Source organism: Panthera pardus, unplaced genomic scaffold, assembly GCF_024362965.1.
Source record: "Panthera pardus isolate Hobbes unplaced genomic scaffold, ASM2436296v1 HiC_scaffold_17, whole genome shotgun sequence".
In the NCBI taxonomy this organism is placed as follows: domain Eukaryota; kingdom Metazoa; phylum Chordata; class Mammalia; order Carnivora; family Felidae; genus Panthera; species Panthera pardus.
The window spans coordinates 100,799,594-100,827,518 of NW_026526732.1; the positions used below are offsets into that span (position 1 = coordinate 100,799,594).

Here is a 27,925-nt window from a genome sequence, read left to right on the forward strand (position 1 = left end):
TCGGCAGATTGTGGAACTTAGGCTGGTTTGGGGGCACCCTTCAACTTGCAGCTGGTGTCAGAAGTGAGGGTGGTCTTTTGAACTGCTCCTTCTAACCTCTTCAGAGAAGAGAAACATGTTATACTCATGTGTAGATTAATTTATGCATAGGAACCAGACATTGACTTGATAACACCCAGGGTCTGTATGATTGAATTTTGTGGGATGGCAGCAAATTTGCACTATTTTGTACTATTACCGTGGTGTGATTTTACTATGCAGTGCCATTGCCTGGTGATATGTAGACCTCAAGCCTTTTTGTAACCGGTGGGTTTTAATTCTTCAACACTAGAGGGCCCTCAGGGCTCTGAGAAAACAACCAGAAAGAAAGGTTGGCTTCTGAATTAGAGGATTAGAGAAAATAAATACAAGAGACCATGCGGTGTCAAATGAAGACCGGTTCCTGTGTCTTTCCTGCTCAGGGCTACATGACCTTAAGTTGTGTGGTTCTCTTCCTGTATTGAAAACAACTTTCCCTCTTCCCCTGTTTTGCCTCAGGTGGCATTACCCATTTTGTCACAGTCCATTTTTGGTCCAGGCTCCTACCCTTTGGTCTCAGCCCACAGCACTCCACCCCCATTTTCATGAGCCACCAGACTCTGGTAATAGAGTAAGAGGTCAGGAACAAGAAATCGTTTATTCTCAACAACAGCAGTATGGTAGAGGGTTCAGGGCTGACCCCAAGCCCATGGAATAAGAGGCTCACCAACTAAAGCCTCAGCAGGTAAACGAACAAGTAAAAGTGCCTAGCCCTAAATGGGCCAGTTGCAGAGGCTCTGGTGTCTGGACAGAGGAGAAGGTGCAGCACTTAATGAGCTTGGGACCCAGCACAAGCCACTCAGAAAGTTTGCAATACAGATTTACAACTATGCAAAGACCACTTTCAAATAACACTATACTGCCCGGTGGATAGTGCAGATATCTTAGAGTATTCCCGATTCTTTCCTCTGGTCCCTTATAACATTTCTGTCATAGATGTCACTTATCCACAAGCTATAATCATCTGACATATTGTTCCTACTATTATTTTTAACGCACTACATTTACTTGTTCATAAATTTATACTGCCTGTCTTTCCCAACTAGAATGTAAGCACCACGAGTGCAGGAATTGGGGTTATCATGCCTGCCACTGTAGACTCCAGGCCTAAACCACTGACGGGCACAGAGCGGTACTCAGTAAATATTTGTTCAATGCACCAGTGGAATCTTTCTTCTTACTTGGGCAACCTGATGCGCTCTCAAATACACAAACAATGGATGTAAAGTGAAGCCCCAGAGGTGTGTACAAACTGGAATGCTCGTTGGCTAATCCCTTGAGTTGGGTGGAGCATTCAGTGGGAAAGGAAAGGGTCATAAACCCTCACTTGAACTTCCTGCAACACTCCAAGACAAGAGCCACGAAGAGGTAAGGATAGTGGTGAATTTCTTATATGATGTTCTTGGGTTTGGCTGGATAGTTCTATTTTGTGGCCAAATTTGCAGCTTACAGTCAGCAATTGTTTTAACTTTGTGGTTAATTTAATGCCTAGGATTTTAAACTTGCCTATATCAAATAAAAGGAACATTTTTTATGCAGAGTAGATCTGTACATGGAAAAGAGATAGCAAATTTTCATCTAGACAGGCCTTTTGGAGACTTTCATTGCCTATGTATGACATACATATCACACATTGAAATGCCCCCCCCCCCCCCCAAGCCCATACTGCACATTAAATGTAATTTAAAAAATAAGTATGTAAGAGTCAAGTGGTATTTCAGTTGATTGGTGGAAATAACACACTTAAGTAGAATTGAAACATTTACCAATTTTTAAGCCATTGCTTCTTTGCCCCTCAGGCAAATCTCCTACTTTTGTACACAGTTGAAAAGAACACAGGTGCCCCCCACTCTGTGCCATGGTGGCTAACAGAGTAAATCTCCTCCATCTAGGTGTCTATGTAGGCTTGGAAGATATAATCATCCAGTCTGACACGGGGGTCTTCCTCCGAGGTCCTGCATCCCTGAGGGTCTGTGCTAAGTTGAAAAACAGGTGTCTGTCTCTAGTCAACCCTGACACAGTTTTTCTAGGTCTTGCCCAGATCTTTAAACAGCAATAGGCCAGGTGGTGGCCTACTTTGTTCATTCCTTCAACAGCCTGAATCACCTGGGCAGCTGAATGTCTCTTCCTTGGCTCAGGTATGTATTTCACCAAGATAAATTTATAAACCTGGGGGGTGTAAGTCGACCTCTTGTTAGTTTTGGCAACATGAACCAATCCATTAGGCCCATTACACCCTAATGGAAAGGAAATACAGTTTCTGAAATATTTAGGAAATATATATTGCTGAAATACAGGGCTCTTTGGAGAAACTGCTTAGCATGTGAGGTTGGAATAGAGCTACCTCCCTAACCACCCTGTTACAGAAGTAACTCCCACCCCCACCCTACCCAGGAATGTGGTTTGGCGGTTCGTGTATTAAAAATGTCAGAGAAATACTTGAGCTGTTTTTCGGAGGGGCTAATTCCATGTAAGAGGCTTACCTTTTGATAACATGTCAAATTCAACCAACGTGTCAAATCAACTAATTAAATATTTTTCTAATATGTCATGTTAGGAAAATAGAAGAGAAATAATTCCTACTCAATTACAAATGGATTGTAACTTTAAGCCTATATTTAACTATACTTTAAAGCTACGCTGAAAGTCTTGGTTATGCTGTTATTATTGCTGTTTTCCAACTTTAACATATTCTTTGTCTGAAACATTGTCAACTTAAGGCTAAATTGATGCTACATCTTTCCAGTCTAGCAAATTTAAGTTCTGTGGGTGAATACAGGGTTATGTGGGAGAGATTTGGGTTTATTTTGTTTTGTTTTGTTTTTGTCTCAATGATACATTTGGATCTACTGGTTACAATGAAGATAGGCCATTCTGATGCACTGGAGAAGCCAAAATAAATGTTATGGATATTTCCATTAATAATAGATTTAGCATCAACATCTTGAATTCTGGCCCAAAACATCTGCTAAAATTGGCAGCTTCTTAAATTAACCCCTTAAAATTTTCATTATCCTGAAAATTCAATAAAAGCCTGCCTTTTGCCTAACTGTTCAAATAACTGAGAAAATCGTGTGCTGTTTTGCCCCAGTTATCCAGAATGGCTGTTAACATTGTCAGTAGAATTTCACCTCAAAAAGATTGCCTGTTTTCTCAAGGCATGTGTTCGACGGTTAGAGGAGTGTAGGGCAAAGAATGAAGACAAGTGAAGAAAAATAAGATCAGAAAGACTGTTAAAACTGAAAGAAATGAAGGAGATTATCAAATTCTAAGCCAACTCCCCGTTTGATAGTTCAGACATTTCTTCCAGACCTCCCCCAGGATTGGAGGAAAGCTACACATCTGGTGCTCCGTTAAACTTGGGGATGGAAGAAGCATTATATCTCTTCAAAGGGGGTCAATAAAAATTTATTTAGCATGGGAAATTCACTTACAATTATCCCAAACTCCCTTTGCCCTTCTTTTTCTCAATTCTTAGCCACATGCCACTCCAGCACTTCACCATTTGCTCACCCTACTTTTTAAGTATCTGTAATTTATGTCTGCACGACAGTTCCTGAAAAGAATGACCCAGGGCCACACATGGAGCCCCAGATGCAGTTGTGTTGGGTGTTCACTCCAGACCTGGCTTCTCAAAGTTCATTAAAAAAAAAATTTTTTTAATGTTTATTTATTTTTGAGACAGAGACAGGGTGTGAGCGGGGGCGGGGCAGAGAGAGAGAGGGAGACACAGGCTCCAGACTCTGAGCTGTCAGCACAGAGCCCAGCGCTGGGCTTGAACTCAGTGATTGTGAGATCATGACCTGAGCCGAAGTCGGACACTTAACCAACTGAGCCACCCAGGCGCCCCTCAAAGTTCATTTTGATATACAACTGAATTGTCTAGGTCTCTTATGAAAAACATAGACTCTGATTCAGTAGCTTTGACCCAGGAATTTAGAGTCTACATTTCTAACAAGCTCCCAGGTGAAGCTGATGCTGCCAGTCCAAAATCCCACTTGTGGAGAATGCCTTCTTTCAGAAGCAAATTTGACTTCTTTTCTCGCATGTGAATGTTACTACAATCTGGAGATAGGGAATGTGTATGTGCCTATGTGTGTGTGTGCATGCGTGTGTGCACGTCATTTTTTGAGTCCTTACTATGTTCAGCAATTTGCACACATTATCTCATTTCCCTCTCATTAACTACCCACGTGAATTAGGAACTATTTGTCTTATTGTACAAATGAGGAAACTGAGGCTCAGAGAGGTTAAACTTGCTTAAGTGAGAAACAGAGCTAAAATTTGAACTTAGGTCTTTGCTTTTATTGGTACCCAGGGCATAACTCAGATATGAGTTCTTCCACATTTTCTAAAAGATTTGGGGCATATTTTTTACCCAGGTCCACACTCTGACTATGCAAATGTTGTGATGTCATCCCATTACTGTCTTCTGCTGACCCCGTCTTAGGCATGGGCCCCCGGGGCTCTGAGTGGGGGGAGTGCATCCAACAGCTCATCTCACAGGTGAAGTTTGCGAGCCCGAAAAGGTGGCCCTCAGTTCCCAATGTAATAAGTCCTGTTTGGGAATCTTAGCTGGTGCACCAGGTTTGTTTAATTAAGGACATACATGTTGGTCAATATTAGCGGCACAAAAAGCAGACTTGAAGAGGTTTGAGTTTATGGTGAGTTCAACACCTTGGGTTCTGGGTCTTCCAGCAGCCATGTTTGCAGAATGTCTGCATTTTGGGTGAAATCCAGAACACACTGCTCCTTTGTTCCCTTTATTTCGCATGAAAGGCACAAATATTTCCATTGCACCTGTTCCTTTCAGATTTGACAATGTACTTTTACTTTTTTTTAACAATGAGAATAATTGAGTTTATTTCTTGAAGCACAAACAAACTTGGTCTTCTATATTACCAAGCTGTGGCTTATTCTAATCTTTGTCGAAATTCATTAGAGGTCAAAGGAAAAGGATTAAAAGACTTGGTTTAGGCCCTTAACCTATAATGTCATGGGACTGGAAGGGGCAGGGCTCAGAAAAACTTATATTTATATGCTCATTCTGTACGGCTCTGTCCAATTCTTATAATACCATATTGTATTTTTTTAAACACTATTTACTTCTTACAACTTGATAGTCTGGATGTTTCCATCACTAGGTATCAGATTTGTAAGGGTTTTTTTTTTCTTTTTTTTTTTTCAGTTTATTTTTTTATTTAGAGAGAGAGAGGGAGTGCAATCAGGGGAGGGGCAGAGAGAGAGAGAGAGAGAGAGAGAGAGAGAGAGAATGAGAATCCCAAGCAGGCTCTGCACTGTCAGCGTGGAGCCCAAGGCAGGGTTTGAACCCATGAACTGTGAGATCATGACCTGAGCCAAAACCAAGAGTCAGACGCTTAACTGACGGAGCCACCCAGGCGCCCTTGGTTTGTAAGGTTTTTGATTGCAGGAACTATATCTTATTTATCTTTGTATGCTTGGAGTACTTTACCTAGTACTGTATTCATAATAGGAGCTCAATAAATGTGTGATGTTGAAAGAATGAAAGATCAAACAGACATTTTGGCGAGTTTAGAAACTGGCATCTCAGAGTGGCACACTGAGGTAATACCTATATTCTGTACAACCGCCATGTGTCTGGGATAGTACTGGGTTGGTTCTCTAGGAGATGGAAGGAAGACACCCTGACCCCTGCCTTCCAAGAGTTTGCCACCTTGTTAGAGTTTTGCAGTGCAGAATCTAGGGGGAGAAGTTGGTTCTTGGCTGGGGTGGGATTGTAAGCAGTATTGGGCTCTTTCCCTGTACTCAACTCTTCCAGAAGAAACAGCTGTTCCTGGGAAGGGTTGGGGATAGGGACTGGACCCAAGAGCCCACTTTAGAACACCAGAACTGAGGCTGAGAGGTGAGGCATGGTGGCTGGTTGGCCAGAACCAGCTGTTCATGGAGTGCACAAACATCAAGATTTTTACAAGAAGTGGTAACAGGTTATCATTTGAGTGCCTGGTTATTAATAACTAGTGGAAAAAGTTTCCTTCTTTTGGACTGGAAAGGGAGGGTTGCAGGCTACAGTCCTGTTTTTCAGAGGTGGGGTCTCCATTGTAACCCTGGGCTTTTAGGGCTCCCTTGAACAACAGGGAAGGTTTGGAGGTGGTGGCAGGGAGGGGAGTGATCCTGTCCCTTGTAATTCAACTCTGGATTCCAAAGATTCATCCTTCAATCTCCCACGTGCCTTGAGAATGAGTAAGAGCCTGGCAGAAGTGAAGTGGGGGAAAGTGATGGGCACAAGGGCATCACATAAAATCCCCAAATTCTCTTCCATACAGCAGCAAACCATGAAAAAGCTCCAGTGATGCTCACAATCAAAAAATGAAGGCAAAAGTCACATCCTAATTTGCTTTTAAAATGTCTTATATTGCAATATTGAGTCAAATTTACAAAAGTCTTGTCTTAGCTCCCTTTTACAAAATATCAGTATCATTTGCAACAAAAACTTATAGATCACAAATAAAACTAATAGAGAAGCCAATCAGCATTAGAAGCTCTAAGAAAACATTAAATCTGTTTGTAATTCATTTAAAGAAGCACAGAGGACTCTGTTTATGGACCAGATACTGTAGTATGTATTCTATCCATTATTTTGTCCTCGATCCTTGCAATAGCCCTCTGAAGTGAGTAGTACAACCACCATACCCATTCTAAGGATTAGGAGACTGAGGCTTACAGGGGTGGAAAAAAGTTGCACAACATTAGTGAGGACTTGTGACTCTGCAGCCAAGAGCACCTTGCTTTGAAAGATGGGGATAGTAACACACACGCGTCATCTCTGTTTTGAGGACTGGACATAGTTGGGTACCATGCCTGGCAGAATGGGATGTAAATGAATGGTACTAGATCCACATCTGAGCCCTCAACTTTTTCAGTGTTCACTCTCTGTGAAGCTAAGGTGGCTTTTCTTTCTTTCTTTCTTTCTTTCTTTCTTTCTTTCTTTCTTTCTTTCGTTTTTTAGAGGTAGAGAATCTTAAGCAGGCTCTTTGAGGAGTCTGGAGCCCGACTCAGGGCTCATCTGGGATCATGACTTGGGTCAAAATCAAGAGTCGGATGCTCAACTGACTGAGCCAGCTAGGTGCCCCAAGGGTGGCTATTAATCCATATTCTTGATTATATACCCTAAGGAGCACAGCTTTCCCTTCTTACCCATTGACAATGCCCCTCCCAGCAGAAAACACCACATTCCATCCCTGGCACCTAGACTCCTGGACACCTGATGTTGCTGGCTCCCTTGTTTCATTCCAGCACTTCCAAAGGCTCATATGCCTGCATCTCTTTGAGTGTTGATTCTGCCCATGCCACCAAGAAGCTTGCCTTTTCTTGATCATTTTAGGAGTACATTTTGCTGCCCCTCTTTTCATCTGAGAGATTTCACCATTACTGGTACCAGGCACAGTACCAGTAATCTTACTCTGACTCTTGACTGGGTCTCTGGAACAAATACAATGTCTGGAGCCTCCACGTTATGACACTCAGTAGTTGTGTTAGGATCTGTCTCTCATGGGCAATCTGGGGCCAGAATTTTAATCTCTGTAGATTTCAAGTAACTAAGAGAATAATCAGAAGAAAGACCATCCAGCCAACATTTTAAGTGACCATTGTTGAGAAACAGCTTTTGGAGGCTACCAGAGATGACCTTTTCTGGATCCAAGGTCTAAATCAAAGGATAACTTTCAGCCTTGTCTAACTGGGGGTAGAGGGGTGGAGGGTAGGGATGTGGGGGGTAGGACAGAATCACTATAAAAGGGTGTTAGCTGGGGCATCTGGGTGGCTCAGTCGGTTAAGTGTCTGACTCTTGGTTTTGGCTCAGGTCATGATCTCATGCTTTTGTGAGTTCAAGCCCTGTGTTGGGCTCCACACTGACAGTGGGGAGCCTGCTTGGGAGTTTCTCTCTCTCGTTCTCTCTCTCTCTCTCTCTCTCTCTCTGACCTTCCCTGACTTGTGTTGTCTCTCTCTCAAAATAAATAAACTTAAAAAAAAAAAAAGGTGTTAGCAGGAGTTCCTATGTCCCATATTCTTTCACCATAAGATTTATTTCAAACAGAATTTGGACTCGTTGAAGGTTTCAAGGAGATGAAATGACAGGAATTAACCTGAGACCAGCCACAGCTAGATTCACAGCCTCATCTCCATCTCTCAGAGCAGGTATAGAGGGGTCAAACTGGTTAGAGCTCCATGCACTAAGCAGAGTGGAAAGAGGAAGCTCCCCAAGCTAGACACTGATATTTAACTTCACCAGTGTTGCTTTATTTTTGTCTGAAGGCAGCAGGACGGACAGATACTTGGAAGGGGTTCCCAGAGGGCTTGAATCATTTGTCGGTCACCCAGGGTTTGCTGTTGTTAATATTGTTGTTGTTTGTTTGCTTTGCTGCCTTCCTGACATCTGGTCAATACCTGAAAAATGGCCCATGTGGGTGTGAATTACTCTAGCGCTGACACCCACTGGGCATGTGTGTCCTGCCGTGTCTTTAGCATGCTGGTGAACTGCTATGCCTCCTCTTTCTGACTTCCAACAGCACTTGCATTGGCTCCTTAACCATCCTACGTGGGACCTGTAGGAGACCAGAGAATTCAAGAGCTATCTCACTGGGAAGAGGTTAAACAAAAAGGCACCATTTCCCTTCTCCCTCTTGCCATATTCTTTCCACGCTGATTTTGTTGTAAGGCTCATTCTAAGTTGTGTTAGTAGTAAGTTACTAGACCCAAACATGTTTCTCTAATCAGGGAATTCGGGTGCCTTTTTAATCATTGTGTTTCCCAAGACAATAAATAAGTAGGTTTTTAGGAAGCTCCTGACACTTTCAATACTCAATAGCTAAAGAGGCAACTTAAAAGAAATGAGTCTTAAAAGCAACCCAACATGGGCAGTGCCCAAGAGGTGACAAGACCACAACAAGAAAAGAATTGGTGTGGCTTTGGCAGCACATACGCTAAAATTGGAAGAATACAGGGATCAGCATGGTCCCTGTGCAAGCATGACATGCAAATTTGTGAAACGTTCCATATTACAAAAAGAAAGGGATTCAGCTTTTCCAAGAGTTAAACTGTAAATCCAACGTAGAGGAAAATAGAATGATTGAGGGCAACACGGCCTCAAAACACCTGCAAGATTTTGTGAACCTGAGTGACTTTGTTGTCATAGGATATAGGGTATTAACAGCCAAATTCTTCATCATGAACCGAGCTACTGATGTTCTGATTTTTTTTACTTTCTTGTGAATTTTCTTAGCACAGGCAGCGTCCTTGAGTGGAATCCTGGCTAGGACATGCTATTTGGCAGTCTGGGGGTTGGTGGGCAGAGGACTATGGTGAGGGCTGCCTTGGGAAGCTGAGGTCAGTCTCTCTGTCCAGGTCATCTGAGCACCCTCCCAGCCACAGCACCATGAGCACTGTGCCAGTAGTTTGGCTTTTTTTGTTGTTTCCTTGGAGCATGCATTGTTACCTATGGGGTCAGAGAGGCAGATGTGGGAGAAGGAGACCAGGCAGTTCTCTGAGTTGGTATAGAGTGTTAACATTCTCAAAGCACGTTCAATAATCCTGTGCGACAGGCAGAGGTCACTAGCATAATAGCCACTGTGGCCCTTGCAGCAGTGAGGTAGAAAGTGCTATCACATATGCCTGCGTTATCACAATACTTTTCTTGAAAAGGCTGCAGGTCACCTAGTGTAATCCTTCCCAGTTACGGATGAGGACATGCAGGTGGACAGACCTACTGAACTGGGCCTAAGGTTGCCCGGCTCCCTGGTGGTCACGCAAGGACTAGAATCCTGGTCCTGACTAGGTGTACATCTGTGCCTGTCCCAACACTCAGAAAAGCCTTGTGACAGAAATGAAAGAGTGGCCCAACTCCCAAAGAACATCTCAGTCCAAAACGGCCCAGCTCCTTGCCACTGTTAGAAAAGATTTTCTTTTGCAAGGTTGTTCATGAAACCATCATATTAACACCTGGATCCTTTCTCAAAATACCAGAGACAGTCTCTCAAATCTATGGATACCTTGATACTTTGATAAGTATAGTTTGTTCTTTTTTCTTAAATTGTGAGATAGAGCATACATACAGGAGAGTGCATTTATGTGCGGTTTAAAGACTAATTATAAAGACCGATTATTAATTCTGTTTAAGAAACAGAATATTGGGGCACCTGGGTGGTTCAGTCGGTTAAGTGTCCAACTTTGGCTCAGGTCATGATCTCACAATTCGTGAGTTCGAGCCCTGCATCGGGCTCTGTGCTGACAGCTCAGAGCCTGGAGCCTGTTTCAGATTCTGTCTCCCTCTCTCTCTGCCCCTCCCCTGCTCTCTCTCTCTCTCTCTCTCTCTCTCTCTCAAAAACAAATAAGCATTACAAAAATTAAAAAAAAAAGAAACAGAATATTAATAGCATTCCAGACTCACCCTCATTCACCCCCCGCCATCACAACCCTCATCTCCTCCTTGGAGGTAACCACAATCCTGCTTCTATGACCATTGTTTTCTTGCTTTTCTTATTTTGCCCTTCAGAAAACCCTGAGCCAGGAGTCATGACAACCAAGCCCAAGCTCTGCTACTTTCGTGGCAGAGGCAGGATGGAGTCGATCCGCTGGCTGCTGGCTGCAGCTGGAGTGGAGGTTGGTTCCTTCCTGGGAAAAGGAAGGAGGGTAATTTGGGTGGGCTGGAGTGGTCCTCTTCCCCACTTCATAATTCAGGTTGGTCTTTAGAGATGGATCCACTTTTTCCCTTTCCATCTGTCTTCCTTTGTAAGAGGTGAGGGAGGGATCATAGTCCTCTGTTTAAGCAGGGTTGGGAGGGTGGAAGTGTAGGGAGGTGTTCTGGAAACTTTGTAGGGGCAGAGAGATCATGATGACTCATAAGACAAAGGAGAGAGAGGAGACCCACATCTGCATCATTGTTTTCACTGGAACGAACTGATTTCCTGGGGTCTTTCCAGCTTTGGCCTGGCACCATGTTCTACCCATGGCTACCCACTGAAACCTTACCTCCAGCTGCAATCTGGTCTCCTCTTGAGCCCAGAAAAGTCTGCCCCACTTGGATCTGTCCTTAATTCTGAATTCCTTAACCACTGACTTTTCCATAGATTTTCACAAGTGCTTTGAAACTGTTTGGTTTCATGCAGGTGTAGACTTCCTTTTCCCTCTTTGAATGCCATCTTCTTTAAAACAAGGACTCACGTATGACCTTCTTTGTTTTGTTCACCTTATCCTACCCCCATCTCAAGTCTTAGGGACAAAAAGTCCCTCTTTCCCGCTGAAGCTTCAGAGATTCCATCAGTAAATGATAACCCCACCTGAGTAATAATCTTCAGATCCCTTTCATTGAATGTACAAGTATCGAAGAGAAATTTAATTTGACCTGATACAGAGGGAGAATGGCACAGAAGAGAGAGAAGAAGGGAAAGAGAGGAATAGGAGAAGGGAAATTATTGGGGGAAGTTAGAGAAAAGGACAAGAATTTGGAGAGAAAAAAGAGCTAATGTGAAGAAAAGGAAATAATATGAACGGGGCTGGAGATATCCTGTTAAGTAGACAAAACCCCTAAAGGGATGCCAGTCCCGTGCCCCCTACACACACACATGCTGGCAGAATTTTCAGCTGTGTCTAAATTGGTAACTTTGTGGTTCCTTTTAAAATTTTCATTCTGGGGGCACCTGGCTGGCTTAGTCAGTGGAGCTTCTGACTCTTGATCTTGGGGTTGTAAGTTCGAGCCCCACATTGGGTGTAGAGAATACTAAAAAATAAAATCTTTGTTGCTGTTGTTGTTTATTTATTTGAGAGAGAGAGAGAGAGAGAGAGAGAGAGAGAGAGAGAGAGCGCACTACCACAAGCAGGGGAGGGGCAGAGAAAGAGGGAGCCAAAGGCTGAGCTGTCAGTGCAAAGCCTGACTTGGAGCTCCAACACATGAACTGTGAGATCACGACCTGAGGCATCCAGGCACCCCTACTTAAAAGTGAAATCTTGGGGTGCCTGGGTGGCTCAGTCGGTTAAGCATCCGACTTCAGCTCAGGTCATGATCTCACAATTCGTGAGTTTGAGCCCTGCATTGGGCTCTGTGCTGACAGTTCAAAGCCTAGAGCCTGCTTCAGACCCTGTATCTCCCTCCTTCTGCCCCTCCCCTGCTCATGCTCTGTCTCTCTCTCAAAAATAAATAAACATTAAATTTTTTTAAAAAAATAAAATCTTAAAAAAAGTAAATAAAAATAAAATTTTCATTCAGGAAGCCATTGGACATTTTATACTGTGAACATTTCTCTCTCTCTCTCTCTCTCTCTCTCTCTCTCTCTCTCTCTCTGAGGACATTAAAGTTATAACAATGTTTCTTTTATCTAGTTTGAAGAAGAATTTATTGAAACAACAGAACAATATGAGAAGTTGCAGAAGGGTGAGCCTAGATTTATCCAATGCTATATTACTAGAAAAAAAATTGTTTCTGGAAATATTCATTTCAATACAGGAACACAAAACTCTACAGTGACAACTATGAGGACAAGGACTGCTAACACTGATTGAATGCTCACTATATCCCTGTCATAGAGCTAAATTTATCATCTGCATTTCTCCTTAGACTTCATAAAAGCTTATCAAGTAGACTATGACCCTGACCTCAATTAGATATGATAGCATGGCTAACTGAGCTAATTGGTTCAATACTCCCCACCCCACTAAAGAATCCTTTTAGAATTCTTAAATACTGATCCAGTGGGTTGAAGGGGAGGGAGTAAAAGGGAAGAGGAATTTGACCAAAGATATTCTTTAGTTCTCATGGCTCATATCCACTTCCTCTTAATGGTTTCAGCAGGTTAACAGACACCATTTTTTATCAGGTTACAATTATAGAACCAAGACTACAGAAAAGATCAAAATTTGATTACATTTGGAAGAAGTCCTTCATCCTTACAATGCCCTAGAAAAGTCTCTCACACCAAGACAAAAGACTAGTACTTTCACAGAGCTTCTTAAACTTCTAACCGCCACAAAGTTATTTTCCTTATCTAAGGAAACCTGGATGTTCCCATTATTGCTGATAAAGTCATGAAATGAACACAAATTATTTTTTGAAAAAATGTTCAACTAGTAATCAGCAGACCTACCATTTACAAACTGTATGACTGCAGAAGGCCTTTAACTTCTCTGCGTCCTTTCTCCTTACCATAAAATAAAAATAATCTCTGTGGTCACAGATGCAGGATGCCAGTAGATCTCATTAAATGGGGAAGGCCAGCTAACCCCTCCCCAGTTCTTGTCCAGAAACTTTAATAAATCCCTGAACCTCCTCTTCCTCGTTATTTCTGCCCTACTCCACCCCAAACAAGGCCAGTCACTGGTACGTAGTAGGGAGTAAATACATATGTATTGAATAAGTAAATGAAATGTATCTTCAGAAACTCTTCCATGATCATTCTGGCAGGAAGTCCTCCCTAACAGCCTAGGAGATCTTCCATTCCTCTCTGAGTCTGTGATGCTACTCTTGTGCTTCTGACACCCTCCTGGGCATTACTATTATTAGTGAATAAGAGGCAGAAAAGGACAGCAGAGAGGGCCCTCGGCAGAGAGTCGGGAGACCTACTTCTGTTGGTTTAGCTGTCTCCTATGAGTGTGAGCTAGTCACGTTTGCCCTCTTGGCCTCCATAGTGCCATAGTCTATAATATGAATGAACTAAATGATTGCAAAGATCCTTCCCTGCACTGTTGATGCTAGATTTTTAAAAATCCTTCTGAAGAAGATCATCAGTTCCTAGAAGCATGGATCATTTTTAATGGACTTCTGCATCCTTAAAAGCAGTAGCACAGAGACCAGTTTGGATGATCATTCAGTGTTAGACAAATGTAGCACTATCTTTAGGAAGTGGAGATTTTTCAGTCTCTCCATTAATAATTGTACTAATATTTCCAAGGCATGGTCACAAGCATGATTTTATTCCTGCTCAAGGAAACCCTACAATGGGCAAGACAATACTGCTACAGATCAGAAAATAGGTTTAGGGAAGACAGAGATTTGCCTGAATCATCCAACTAAATAGGGACACTGGCTCCCTGAAAAGTTCCTGTGGTGGTTTTCTCTCCACCATCTTCTACTGTCTCTCATTAAAGCAAGCAGCAACAATATTGGAAACTAGGGAAATTCATTATGGTCTTTGCCAATGCACTAGTGAAGTCTGGTTCCTATTCTAGATAAAGTTCCTTATTCTCAGCAATGTGCAGGTAGTAAAGGAAATTTAAAGGCTATGTATTTCTTCAAGACCCTATCCTATGAAAAGAGTACTAATTATAGTACACCTTTAAATGCACTACTTTTATAGGCAGTCACTCACAATGAAGAAAATTTAATTTTACTGAACACTGATTATTGACAGTATTCAGTGCTTTTTTAAAGCTATCTCATTTAATCTTTTCAAAAATCCTGCTTGATAGGTATTATTACTGTTTTAGAGAAAAGGAAGCTGAAGCTCAGGTAAGTCATTTGCTTAAAGACACATGGCTGGGGAGGGCTAAAGCTGGCATTTGGACCCAGTATTCCTGGGTTCTTGTTGTCACATCTGTCCTGCTGCTGTGTAGACCTGGAGTGATACCTGATGTGCTTTTCAAAGAATTCAGGCTCCCAGCCTCCAGCCCTGAATCAGAATTATCTGGGGAGTGGGTGAGTATTTTTAACAACCCATCTCCCTGAGATGATTTTCATAGTATTTATATTATAATACAGTCATAGTAAATGTATAGTGTCTTAAATAGTCGTGATTAACCAATGCACAAAAATGCATGAAACCATCAAGCGAGTCTCAGATTTTCCATAAAGCAAATGGTAGGAATTTCCTCAACAACTGGCATCGTTAGCTCACCACTTTGGATGAAAACTAAAAACTACTCAACAAAATTAGAAGGGACCCTCCTGAAGGCTTACCACAACCATGGAAGGAGAGTACCCTAACCTCTCTTTGCTCAATCCATAGATGGACGCCTGCTATTTGGCCAAGTGCCTATGGTTGAAATTGATGGAATGGTGCTGACACAGACTAGAGCTATCCTCAGCTACCTTGCTGCCAAGTACGACTTGAATGGGAAGGACCTGAAGGAGACAGTCAGGTACCACAGTGTTCATGTCTTATCCAAGCTCTGTAGTTTTGCACCAGCTGAAATTCAGTTCAGATGTAGACTTTCTGCCTGGGCTAGGAGAAGGCAAGGGGAACAAAGGGGAGATGCTCTTGCTATACCCACATGTGCTGTGCATAACTCTGAATACTCCAGGTGTCCCCTTTTACTACTCATGGTGGTCTGCATTCAACATTCGTATCCTCTCCCCACTCCTCACAGAATAGGTTCTCATAAAATGACCTAGTAAACTTCATTCTATGTAAGGTGGAAATGACTGATTCAGCAAACACTGAGCATTGTATCAATGATCTATTACCACAGATACTGTTGTAAAACATACCACAGTGACTTAAATCAGTAGGCATTTATTCTTCATCACCAGTCTATATGTCACGTGGGCATTGGCATATCTGGGCCAGGCTTGACTCCTCTTGGCTGGACTTACTCATTATGTCTGTAGTCAACCAGTAGGCAGTCAGGGGGCTCTGGTTTAGGGTGCTGACTGTCCACTGAGGGGTAAATGGGCCATGTGTCTCTCATTCTCTCATGCCAAGCTTGTTCTTGGAGCAGCTAGGGAGGGTTCTAACAGAGAGTAAAAGCGTACAAAGCTTCTTAAGTTCTAGGCTCAGAACTGGTCATCAGTTCCACCTCATTCTATTTGTCAAAGCAAGTCATGAAGTCATTCCAGAAAACAGACCACAACTAATGATGGAAGGGACTGTCAAGTTTTATCACAATTACTGAACGGTGAAGTTTTGTGTCCATTGTTTTGCACATATATACCACAAGCATCTACTCCATGCTGGGCACTGTGTGCTAGGCTTGGCTGAGGATGGCTGGATTATTACTCCCAGGAATACATAGTTCAGCTTCACATGAGATAAGTAAACTACAGACAAAACAAAGACTTATAACTATAAAGGTTTTATCTGTATTTGGGGTCAAAGGGCCATTTCAGTGGTCCTTGAAATCTTATCCCCACAAGCATGAACACTGTGGGGTGGTCCATACATATACAGAGAAGACATGGTAGGACAAAGGCCTAAGTTCAATTGTTCAGAAGAAGGAGAGAGAGTATAACATAGGAATGAAAAAGTCCATAACCAGAAGCAGCGCACCCAACTCTTCTTTAGATCCACCTTTAAAATAAATTTAGTCATCCTAACTTGCAGTCCCAAAGGTTTATGGGAAGACAAGCAATTTCAAACAGTGTATGAAAAGCATCCTTTTGTAACAATGTAAATGAGTAATACTATGCAAAAGCAATCTGTTTCTCACTGTTTTGATGCATGTGTTTGTTTTTTACAATTAAAGGTGACAGGCTAGATGACAATCGAACATGTAAGAAAAACGATTTGTAATTCAGATAGGACAACAAAGTAAATTATGCTTTTATATATGTTGAAAATAGAGATGATCACTGAACCAAATCTGTTGGGCAGTTAGCATATAGTGGGGGATACACAGACACACAACTCTTAATGTTTGCATACTGGTTGTAGAGAGAACTTGCACAGCATAACTGCACCAATAGTCTAATAAATAATGGTCATATATCTACCATTCTTAGTTTTTTTGTTGTTTTTTTAACCTTTTTTTTTTTTTTTTTTTTTTTGCGTTTGTCAATGCAAGGGAAAATTTTAGAGAATGAATCAAGGTATTTGTCTGATCTGACTAGGAAAGCAAACGTTTCCTTCTCAGTTGCCAGGTCAGGGGAAGACCTGATAAATTATGCATCTTTCCTAAACAACTGAAGAGGTTCTGGTGCTAATAGTTTCGCATTTCCGGTAAACTTCATTCAGTTGGGTTTTTAAAACCACAATAATCTATTTATTTATGGCAGATACCAACTTAGAGGCACTTACTAATTTTTTTCACACATCCCTTCACTCAGTAAACATTTCCAGAGACGCTAGTATACCCTGGTCACTAGGATGGCTCTGTTGGCAGAAATCATTCCTGAGCATGGAATCTTAAGGGAGGGGGCATGAAAAGTCATTTGCCCCAATATTGATCTGCGCCACCACTGTGGCGAATTAGGGAATCCCATACTGAAAGGGTCGCGTCGGAATAAGAGTCAACACGCTGTTTTGTCAGGATCAACATGTACGCTGACGGCACCCTGGACCTCATGATAATGACCGCGCTGGCTGCGTTCAAACCCCCTGAGGAAAAAGAGGAGAATCTTACTTTAATCGTGAAGAAAGCTAAGACCCGTTACTTCCCCGCCTTTGAAAAGGTAGGGGAGGAGCAATCCACTTTGGACCTCACTGAGGCCTTATGTTGGCGGGCCAGACGTGCCAGGGTGCTCTCGCGAGAGGCAGGGTCGCCCTTCGCGACGGCTGCGCGCGCAGGTCCTGCTAGTGGAGTAGGGGGCGGGGCTGGCATTATCAAGAGGCCTGCCGGTACCCCTTCCCACGCCAGAGGGCAACTGGGGGCGGGGCGGACGAGAACTGGGAAGCCGAGCGCGGGCAAGGCAAGTTCCCACCTGCACTTGCAGGATGCAGGCATTCCGGACTTACTTCCTGTTGCTAAGAAGACTATTTCAGGTGTGAATATCTGTTAAAAATGTTAAAAAGACAGAAGCTGTGGTAGAGCTTTACTGCACCTGGAGCAAAACTTTAATAAGGGTTACGTAATTATGGAACCTCTAACAAAACTGAATGGGAATAAGCCAAATGCAATGAAAGGTACAGCGTTTCTGTTCTGAATTTTTAAGAAGCCATCAGCCCAAGGCATCTTCACCTTAAATTTCCTGTCAGATGTTTCTTTACGTGTAATACTGGTGGGTAATCATGCCTCAGTAAAAAGATAAGGTCTCTTAAAGTTACAACTTTTCCGAAGTCATTTTGGAGTGAATCATTAGGAATGTCCTGGAAATACATCTGGTAAGGTACCATGTATGCATAGGGTTCCATAAATAAAGGCTTGTCAGACAGAAGAATTCTGTGGTATTTCTCCTCAGTCTTAGTCTTGGGGAAAGAATGATTTATTACTGATTAAACCACAATGAAGGATTCTGCCAGTACCTCAGAACTAGACAAGCAAGCTCCTCTTTATCTGGAACAATGTACAGTGTTGTTGAAATGCCTTTCATGTAAAAAACAAAACAAAACAAAACTAGTGTGATTACTTGAATTATAATGTTAAATGGACATTATCATACTTAACAGATTTTGAAATCTGTGTGGCCTAATCCAGTACTCCTCAAAACACTTAAAATAATGTATTTGTTCAAATCAGGATCAGACTCAAGTTTATCTGAAACTAATGTAACATTGTGTGTCAACTGTATTTCAATTAAAAAAAAAATAACCCCGAAAACAAAGAAACAAAAAATCCTCAAATTCATTCTCTGTCATTAGTCAATTACATTTTTAAGCTTCTTTTAATCTATAAGGTCCCTTCCTCTTTTTTTCTATTTTTTAAATATTTATTTATTTTGAGAGAGAGAGTGCACAAGGGAGGGGGGCAGAGACAAAGAGAATCCCAGGCAGGCTGCCTGCTGTCATCACAGAACCCAACTCAGGGCTGGATCTCATGAACCATGATGTCATGACCTGAGCCAAAATCAAGTTGAATTGGACACTCAACTGACTGAGCCACTCGGGCTCCCCTTTTTCTCCCCTTCTATTCCTCTTGTATTTACCTTGTCAAATTTCCCATAGCCTGGATTTTACTAAATGCAGCATACTCCTTTATTCTCTAAAATTCCTGTCAATTGGAAGTTAGAATTAGAAGCCTAATCGTGTCCAGGTGTGATTATTTTGGCCAGACTGTCATAGGTGATGTTGTGAAGGTCATTAGGAAGCAGACATTATCTGGTTTTCCCTCTTCTTACAACTAAATGTGACTGATGATTAATGCCTAGACCCACTGATTTATTGGTGAATGCAAAATACTGACACCCAAATCTGTTAACCCCTCTTCATTTATTAGCTGGAATACTTTCTATAAAATGAATCTTCCCCGTCATAATATATTTAGTTACTTTGGGGTGTGGTTTATGTTAGGAAAGGAGGATAAATCCTTGATTCTTGCTCTGTGTTCACTGCTTTTCAAAATGAGTTAGTTACCTAGCATCTTCAAAGGGGACTAATGAGTTTATTGGTTTTTTCCTTCTTGTTTTTGTTCTTTAAATAACATGATGATACTGTTTATTGCCATGAATTTGAACATTGGCTGTGCTTTGATTAATGTTAGAGCTCTTCTTCTTTTCTTTTTTTTCTTTCTTTTATTTTTTTTTTGAGTATGGGGTGCCTGAGTGGCTCAGTCAGTTAAGCATCCGACTCTTGGTTTCAGCTCAGGTCATGACCTTGTGGTTCATGGGATTGAGCCCCATATCAGGCTCTGTGCTGACAGCTGGCAGCCTGCTTGGGATTCCCTCTGTCCTCTCTCTGCCCCTCCCCCATGCATGCACATGTGCACATGCATGCCCACATGCGCGCTCTCTCTCAATAAATAAATTTTTAAAAATACATAAATAAAGTAAATTTGAGTATAGTTGACACACAATGTTACGTTAGTTTCAGTAATTATGGAAGTGATTATAGAAGCTCAAGTGTCTTATCTTTTGGACAGTGGTAGCTTGGTCAAGTTTGCTTCTGGTTTTTGACATGGTCCCAGCAATCTTTGATTCCTCCCTTTTTTTTTTTTTCGGTCTGAAGAATCTCCCTCTTTTTTTTTTTTTTTAATTTTTTAATTTTACTTAAATCCAAGTTAGTTAACAAGAATGTCCTTCTTTTTGAAAAGATTCTGGAAAATCCTCCACCAAATAATAGGGAAAATGGCTTCCTCCCTATTCTCTCTGTTCTGTCCTTCTGGGCTCCTCTTAGACTTAGGTTGGAGCTTCCTTCTATATTACATGTCTCTTAACCTCTCTCTCATATTTTCAGTATCTTTATTTCTGTGGGTTTCCTCAGATCTTTATGCCAAATTACTTATTTTTTTCAATTTCTCTATTGAATATTTTTATACCATTTATATTTTTCATTTAATAATATTTATTTCTTTTTCAAACCCATATGCTCTTTTTTTTTTTTCCACATGCCTTCCTCGCCCATTTTCTCTTGAACATTTTAAGCATTTTTAACTCCTTAAAGAGTCCACTCTTGAGGTACCTAGGTGGCTCAGTCAGTTGAACATCTGACTTTAGCTCAGGTCATGATCTCATGGTTCATGAGTTCGAGCCCTGCATCGGGCTCTGTGTTGACAGCTCAGAACCTGAAGCCCGCTTCAGATTCTGGGTTTCCCTCTCTCTCTGTTCCTCCCTTGCACTCTCTCTCTCTCTCAAAAATAAATAAAGATTAAACAAAAAATTTTAAGAGTCCACTCTTACATTTGGCTCTGTGACCCAAAATTCTTCTTTGTCAGTGTGCTGCCTCTGTCTTATAAAAGAGTTATCTCAAGTACAAATCATGTGCTTTGTAACTTGTGTCTGTGAGCTTGTCTTCTGCAGGAATCATTTTCCATATATTTGGCATATTTGATATATTCCATCAACTGTTTTTATGTTTGCCATGGCTGGAATACTCTAGAATTCACTGATTCTAGTCATTTTATTCATCCATACTAATACTTTATTTTTATTCATGTATCACAGGAAGAGATGTGGTGCCTGAATTTATCTTTGTTCCTTACCTATGGAATAAACCCATATTTTGTACATCTGCCACTCAAAGCTACACCTGAGGGATTTTTATATTCACTTTTCATTGGATAGTAAGAAGGCTCAGGTTTGGGCTTCTGATATCCCATTGATGATTTATTTCTACTTGTGGGATAGTAGCCAGATTCTAGTTAATCATGACCTTAGTGTCTCCCTATACTAGTGGGTTCAGTTTTACTTAACCAGCTCTAAGCTTATTAGAGAGAACTCCGTTCTAACACTTTACTACCCCAAATAACTTGATAATCACTGACAATTTTCCAACAATATTGTGCCAATTTGCAGCAGGTTTAAGAGTGTTTAAGAGTTGGTTTTATCTGACCATTTCTAGCATTCTTGGAGATTATCAAGAAAAAGATTCTTTAGTACATATGATCTTTACAAAAGAGTCCCTGCTTTTATAAGAGTTTAGCCAGGCAAAATAATCTTTACTTTTATATGATATTCTTTGTCATCTTTCTTTCTGCAGATTTTGAATGACCACGGAGAGGATTTTCTCGTTGGCAACAAATTCAGTTGGGCAGACATACAACTGTTGGAAGCTATTTTAATGGTGGAAGAACTCGATGCTTCTGTTCTTTCTGACTTCCCTCTACTGAAGGTAGTGTATTAATATCCACACGAAGCCTAAGAAAAAGTGAATAGAAACAAAGACTAAAACAAAATGTATCTCCAGGTCATCTTAAACGAAGACTGCTTAAAAAAAATTTTTTTTAATGTTTATGTATTTTTGAGAGAGAGACAGAGGTTGAGTAGGGGAGGGGCAGAGAGAGAGGGAGACACAGGATTGGAAGCAGGCTCTAGGCTCTGGCCTGTCAGCACAGAGCCTGATGCGGGGTTCAAATTCATGAGCTGTGAGATCATGACCTGGCCTGAACTCCGAGGCCTAACTGACTGAGCCACGCAGGGGCCCCAGGCATCCGATTCTTGATTTCAGCTCAGAGCATGATTTTGCAGTTCGTGAGATCAAGCCTCACATCGGGCTCCATGCTGCCAACTGCTAATGCTTGGGATTCTCTCTCTCCCTTTCTTTTTTTGCCCCTCCCCTTTTTTCCCTTTAAACTAAACAGCACATTCTAGAGCTCTTTCCCTGTCAATACAGGGGTCTTCCTCTTCTTCTTATATATTATATCATTTTAAATTACTGAACTATATACTTTGTAGGGATGTACCATAGTTTATATAACCAGTTTTCTGTTCTTGGAAATATAGGTTATTTCTGACTTTTCACTGTGCTAACATTCTTATCATTATTTCTTCGCTCATACGTTATGTTATTTCTTTGCTCACCCTTATAAGAAATTCCTAGAACAGGAATCAGTAGGTCAAAGAGTATGAATTTTTTAGAGTTTTTAATATGAACCTCTTTGAGACAATGATTTTTTATTTTTTCAATTTTTGAGAGAGATAGTGTGTGTGGGGAGGGAGGGGCAGAGAGAGAGAGGGACAGAGAGAATCTGAAGCAGGCTCCATGCCCAGCATGGGGCCCAACATGGAGGCTCCATCTCACGACCCTGGGTTCATGACCTGAGCCGAAATCAAGAGTCGGACACACTGACTGAGCCACACATGCACCCGAATGATTGTTTAACAAAACAGTTTATTCAGGCTAAACATACTAGCAATTGTATTACCATCCTGGGAACATCCAGCAAACAGGCCTTAAGAATTAATTCAGATTCAACACACTGAGCTCCATAAGCTGGCAGCCTAAGCACTCTCCTCCCATGACAAAGTTATGATTTTCTTAAAGGTTGTGGCTGCTATCGAGGCTTTCATTTTACTGGTTCTCATTTCAGGCATTTAAAGCAAGAATCAGCAACATCCCTACAATTAAGAAGTTCCTGCAGCCTGGGAGTCCGAGGAAGCCGCCCCCAGATAGCCACTATGTGGAGGTAGTCAGGGGCATCCTGCAGTTCTGATGAAAGTAGGTCTTACAGTGGCAAACAGCCATGATCCAGTCGCAGGATCAGTACGGGCTGCTGCAAACTGAAGCAAACTATAGATTCTAAGAGTAAAGTGTCTGAAAAGAACAAAACCATACTACTAGGAACAGGAAACACTGATTAAATGCAATACGAAACCATTCTGATGTGTGAAATTTTTTTAAGCTTGTCGATTGTGGATGATGGTTACAACCTTTATGAAATCAGTGTTGTGTGTAAATAAATAGGAGGCAGTATGGGGCGCCTGGATGTTTCAGTTGGTTGAGCATCCGACTTCGGCTCAGGTCATGATCTCGTAGTTCATGAGTTCGAGCCCTGCATCAGGCTCTGTGCTGACACCTCAGAGCCTAGAGCTTGCTTCTGAATCTGTGACTCCCTCTTTCTCTGCCCTTCTACTGCTCATACTCTGTCTCTAAAAAAATAAATAAATGTTAAAAAATGTTGTTTTTTTTTTTTTAAATAAGAGGCAGTGTGTATTTAGGGCAGCAGCCTACATAAGGCACTGTTCTCGCTGTCTGTACCAAGATCAGGACCACTGTTGGAAGAGTGAACAGAGAGATTTGGGGGCCAGGATCTCTCCAACACCCACACTGACGCTGAGTACTTGGGTTAGATAAAAAGTGGCAAATGACAAATCAGGAGTGACATGATGGCTGATGCTAGTGAATCCTAAGAGGAAGGATGGGGGACAGAGAATGTCCAGGGAACATCATTCTGTGGCCCCAAAAAGAACTTGGACAATTAGACAACCCTATTCCCCCTAACAGAGCCTCCTTAGTCTGGGTTTTGCTTTCCTAAAACAATTCCAAGTAAGACTAAGATTAAGATGTAACCGATGAATATTTGTACAAACTGACCCAAAGATTCCCTGTCCTTGATAAACATGCTTTAAGTGTATCTAATGCATTCCCAAGTTGGGTAATTTGGAACTCAGCTCCACATCAGGACCCTGTTTGGTGGGGGATGGAGCAGCTGTCCAGGGTGATCTTACAGGCACGGTGGTGCTTTCCAATGGGTGGTCTGTGGTCTGGAGCAGGGCTTCTGTCAATGCTTTGAGGTACATGACTCTACCAGCTCTAAACTGCTGCTGGGCCATCCTGCCCAAGCCACACACTTGATCAGCTTCTGAGTATGTATCCAGGTACATGTCCTTACTTGTGAAATGACTTAATGGCTCACCAGACTTCATGCCACCTGAAGGGCACCACAGGGCATCCCTACACTGTACCTCATCTCTCCATTTTACCTCCCCAACTCAGATGACAGATTGGTCAACAGAGTTATAACCACGTAGACCATTCAGCATCCCCCAGCCCAGCCTGTGTATGACCTGAGCTCTTGCTCCCAACGTAGTCAAATCCCAACCTGGGGATTCTCATTTAGCTAATTGCCCTGTCTCATTCCCCACTCTGGCAAGGCCATGGTCACTACCAGATGATGAATCAGAGTGGGAGAAAAGACTTCTCACAGGGAAACTCTGCCCTTCTCTCTGTGGGATGACTTTTTCCTCTGACCTCCGCCAAAGCCAAGAGTCTGACCTGACAGAAATTAAGTAAGGAAAGGAAAAGAACTTACTTTTTCACGATTCAAAATGGTAAGCCAATCTCTTTTTGTTATAATCACATGGTCTTGGTAAATAATTCAAATAGTTTAGAAGGCTTACACAGTGAAAAATAAAATCCTCCCCTCCCTGGATTGTTCTTAAAAACAAGCACTTCCTGGGTCCTCACTCCCTGCCCTGATGTCTCCCTTGATAACCAAGCACCATGTGGTTGAGTTCCCAAAGCCTTAAGCCTGTGTTGCCCAGGGTCCTACTTCCTGGGTTATGAAAACAAACCCTAGGTCTGACCCCAACCTGCCACATTCTCCGAGCACACCCTAAAGGCAACTAACAAAGACACATCCAACCAGTGCCAGAGAATGATTCATTATAATACGTACAAGTTGCTGTCTTTCTTGTAATAGTCTTTATCTCTTCATCCTTCCCTGTAGGGCTCTCTTTGGGCCAACTGCCTAGCTACCCAAACTAGTAGAGGTAACTCTGGGTGTCCAAGGAAGTGAGCCTCAGAGAGTCTATAGCAGCCAGCAACATTCAAGGCCCCACTTCTCTTCCATCACTAGGGAGTCGTAGCTTTGGACAGAAAAAGATGGGCAAGTGAAGACAGTCAGCTCAGTATACCTGTAGAAAGGGAGGTATAAGGCTTCAAAGGTCCTTGGTCTTCTCCTCCAAAATATTCTGGGATGAAGACCCTCTAACCATCTTTCTTTGCCCATTTCAAAACGTTAGCCCTCTGAAAGGTGAGAATTTCTTTCCTTGGTGACTATGAATCTGTCCTATTTCAGTTAAAGCCTATTTGCTTTGTTTGCTTAGACCTCAGCATACAAAGAATTAAAACCTGGGCAGTGACCCCATAATGACCCTTACTAACTGGATGTTGATCATTAATCCTCCCTTAGGACTCCAGCTTGGACTTTGCAGCATGGGATTGCTGCATGAGTTTCTCTAATAGGTCCAGAGGGCAAAAAGACACAGCCAGAGATGGTTGTTTCCATTAGCTTGTAAAATTGGGAGAAAGGGGTTTTTTTTTGGTTTTTGGATTTTTTCATTTGGGGCAGGGGCATGTCAGAGGGTGTAGTTGTAGTTTTTAAGCAAAGAAGGAGGTTTATTAGCTCATACATCTGAAAGAACAAGTATGAATCCAGAGACTTTCAGACCATCAGGATTGCCCATATTTCGCTCTGTGTTGGTCTTAGGTTCTTCCGAGGTTCTGTGATTGGCTCATCCTCATCCCAGGTGGGCCCTGGGGCTGGCGATGCTGCAGCCACAGTGGAACCACAGGGAGGAGGCAAAGGAGGTTCCTTAAAGGAGTGGGCTGGTATTGCAAGGAGGAGAGGGGAGACATGCTGGGCAGACACACCCACAAAGGTTTACTATCTCCCCAGTCTACAGAGAGGGAAAGTGAGGTTCAGCAAGTCTGTTACCCCATACACAAGGCTCCCACTGTGTTGTGCTACCAGTAGGAATTACCTTCCAGCTTTAGAGATGGGAAAAATTAGACCCACAGAGAGGAGGCAAATTCATTTAAGATCACAAGCTGATGAGTGGCTGAACTGTAGCCCAGACCATGGATCCATGGTCTTTTAAATAGACTGGCAGGAGCCTGGTGTTCATTTTGCGAGATTGAGGAGAGGTAGGAGATAGTCTTTCCTGACTGCTTAAGGAACGGCAGATTTGGACACAGTGTTCCCATGCCTCGCCCTCAGTAGCCATTACAATGCTGAGTCAGTAAATTGTACTTTCTGGTTCTTGTTTTTTTCCCATGGCCCTTTCCATCCAGTATCTATTGGACCCTCCCCAAAACCTTGCAAGGATAAAGCTTCTTTCTTTCAGATTGTAACACTACTGGAACTTGATGATTTTTTTAATTTTTTTATTTTAGAGAGAGACAGTGGATGAGTGGGAGAGAGGGACAGAGGGAAGAGAGAGAATCTTAAGGAGCCTCCAACCTCATCATGGAGCCCAAAGTGAGGCTCGATCCCATGACCATGAGATCATGACCTGAGCTAAAATCAAGAGTCAGATGCTCAACCAACTGAGCCACCCAGGCAACCGATTCTTTCTTTCTTTCTTTCTTTCTTTCTTTCTTTCTTTCTTTCTTTCTTTCTTTCTTTCTTTGTTATTATTTTTGTAAAGCTTTTTATGGAAGTAAAGCAAACAGTGAAGGAGGCAAATCTTACATTTACAGCTCAATGTCCATTGTTTTTGTTCTTACAAATGTCACATTTCTGTATTTTAATAGGAAGCAGTGCTGAGGATACTGTATATGAAATGTTCAATGAGTTTTAGTTAGCGTATATAATCTTGCAAACATCACCTCACTCTAGTCATAGAATGCTCCTATTACACAAAGTTTCTTTGTCCCAGTCAAAGGCTGCCCCCATTCCAGTGCCAGGCCATCCCTAATCTGCTTTCTGTCACAGCCCATTTGCTTCTCCAAGATAAAACTGGCATGAACCCCCAATGCCAAATGTAATAATCCTGGGTCATCTTCCTGTGGCTGTCTCTTCCTGCAGAAAGGTCCAGCAGACCTGCCCTTTTCAGTGAGAGGCTGTCCTACCCGAGTCAGTAGCTCCTTCTCTCAACAGTGAATGAAGTAAGGTAGTACAGACATCACTGGGCAAAGAGAGAATGTCAAGGTCCTGTGAGGAAACCTCAGACACTAAGTCAATTAAGGATGCTGAGGTGTAACCTCAAGGAAACAGGATTTAATGCAAAAGTGAGTTATAATTCACTTAGCAGTCTTATATAGCAGTGTGCATAGAACATGAATTCACACACTGTTCCAACACTTGAACATGACTATTCTGGGCCCCCTGGGCACAGAGCTTCCCAATCTATGTGTCCTGGATGGGTTGCAGGAAGCCAGGAATTAATCAGCTCAGTCCTTGGGGCTGCTGGAGCCATGTGGTGGTTTACCTCCAGGGCTTACAAATACCACCATTTCTTCTCTCTACTGGTTTGTGAAAGGTTGGGAAATTGCCCTGGGGAGTGCAGGTGGTGGATTCTGAGTTCATAGTGTCATGAGTCAAACCGGCTCTCAACATCAACCCACTTTCCTACCTTGGGTTATGCTTTCATCAGAGCTTCGTTTACAGACTTCTTTTCCCCCCTCTGGGTGTGGGTGTGTTGGCCAGTTATCAGGAACCTTCAGATCCTCCGGGCAATAATTTTCTTCTTGTAAAGTAACAGGTATCTCTGGTTTGTATATATGTCTCCTGTGTGTGTTTTATTGTGGTAAAATATGCATAACATAAAATTTACCATTTTAACCATTTTTAAGTGTACATTTCAGTGGCACTAAGCACGTTTACATAGTTGTATAACCATCACCATTATCCATATCTAAAATTTTTCATCATCCCGGGGAGCCTGGGTGGCACAGTTGGTTAAGCATCTGACTCTTGATCTCAGCTCAGGTCCTGATCTCACAGTTTATGAGTTTGAGCCTTGCATCGGGGTCTGCTCTGACGGTGCAGAACCTGCTTGGGATTCTGTCTCTCCTTCTCTGTGCCCCTCCCCTGCTTGTGCTTTCTTCTTTCTTTCTCTCTCTCTCTCAGAATG

General features: G+C 42.2%; 1 protein-coding gene and 1 pseudogene across 1 annotated transcript; both read left to right on the forward strand.

Moving 5' to 3' along the window:
* The first annotated feature begins 1,341 nt into the window (after positions 1–1,341).
* On the forward strand, positions 1,342–22,945 carry LOC109271754 (glutathione S-transferase A4-like). The gene is made up of 7 exons (XM_019457408.2): positions 1,342–1,446; positions 10,607–10,713; positions 12,430–12,481; positions 15,048–15,180; positions 17,287–17,428; positions 21,327–21,458; positions 22,657–22,945. The coding sequence occupies exons 2-7, from the start codon at positions 10,627–10,629 to the stop codon at positions 22,777–22,779; spliced, it is 669 nt and encodes a 222-aa protein (XP_019312953.1). The 5' UTR covers positions 1,342–1,446; positions 10,607–10,626; the 3' UTR covers positions 22,780–22,945.
* Positions 9,018–9,118, forward strand: LOC128777870 (U6 spliceosomal RNA; annotated as a pseudogene).
* Positions 22,946–27,925: the final 4,980 nt, after the last annotated feature.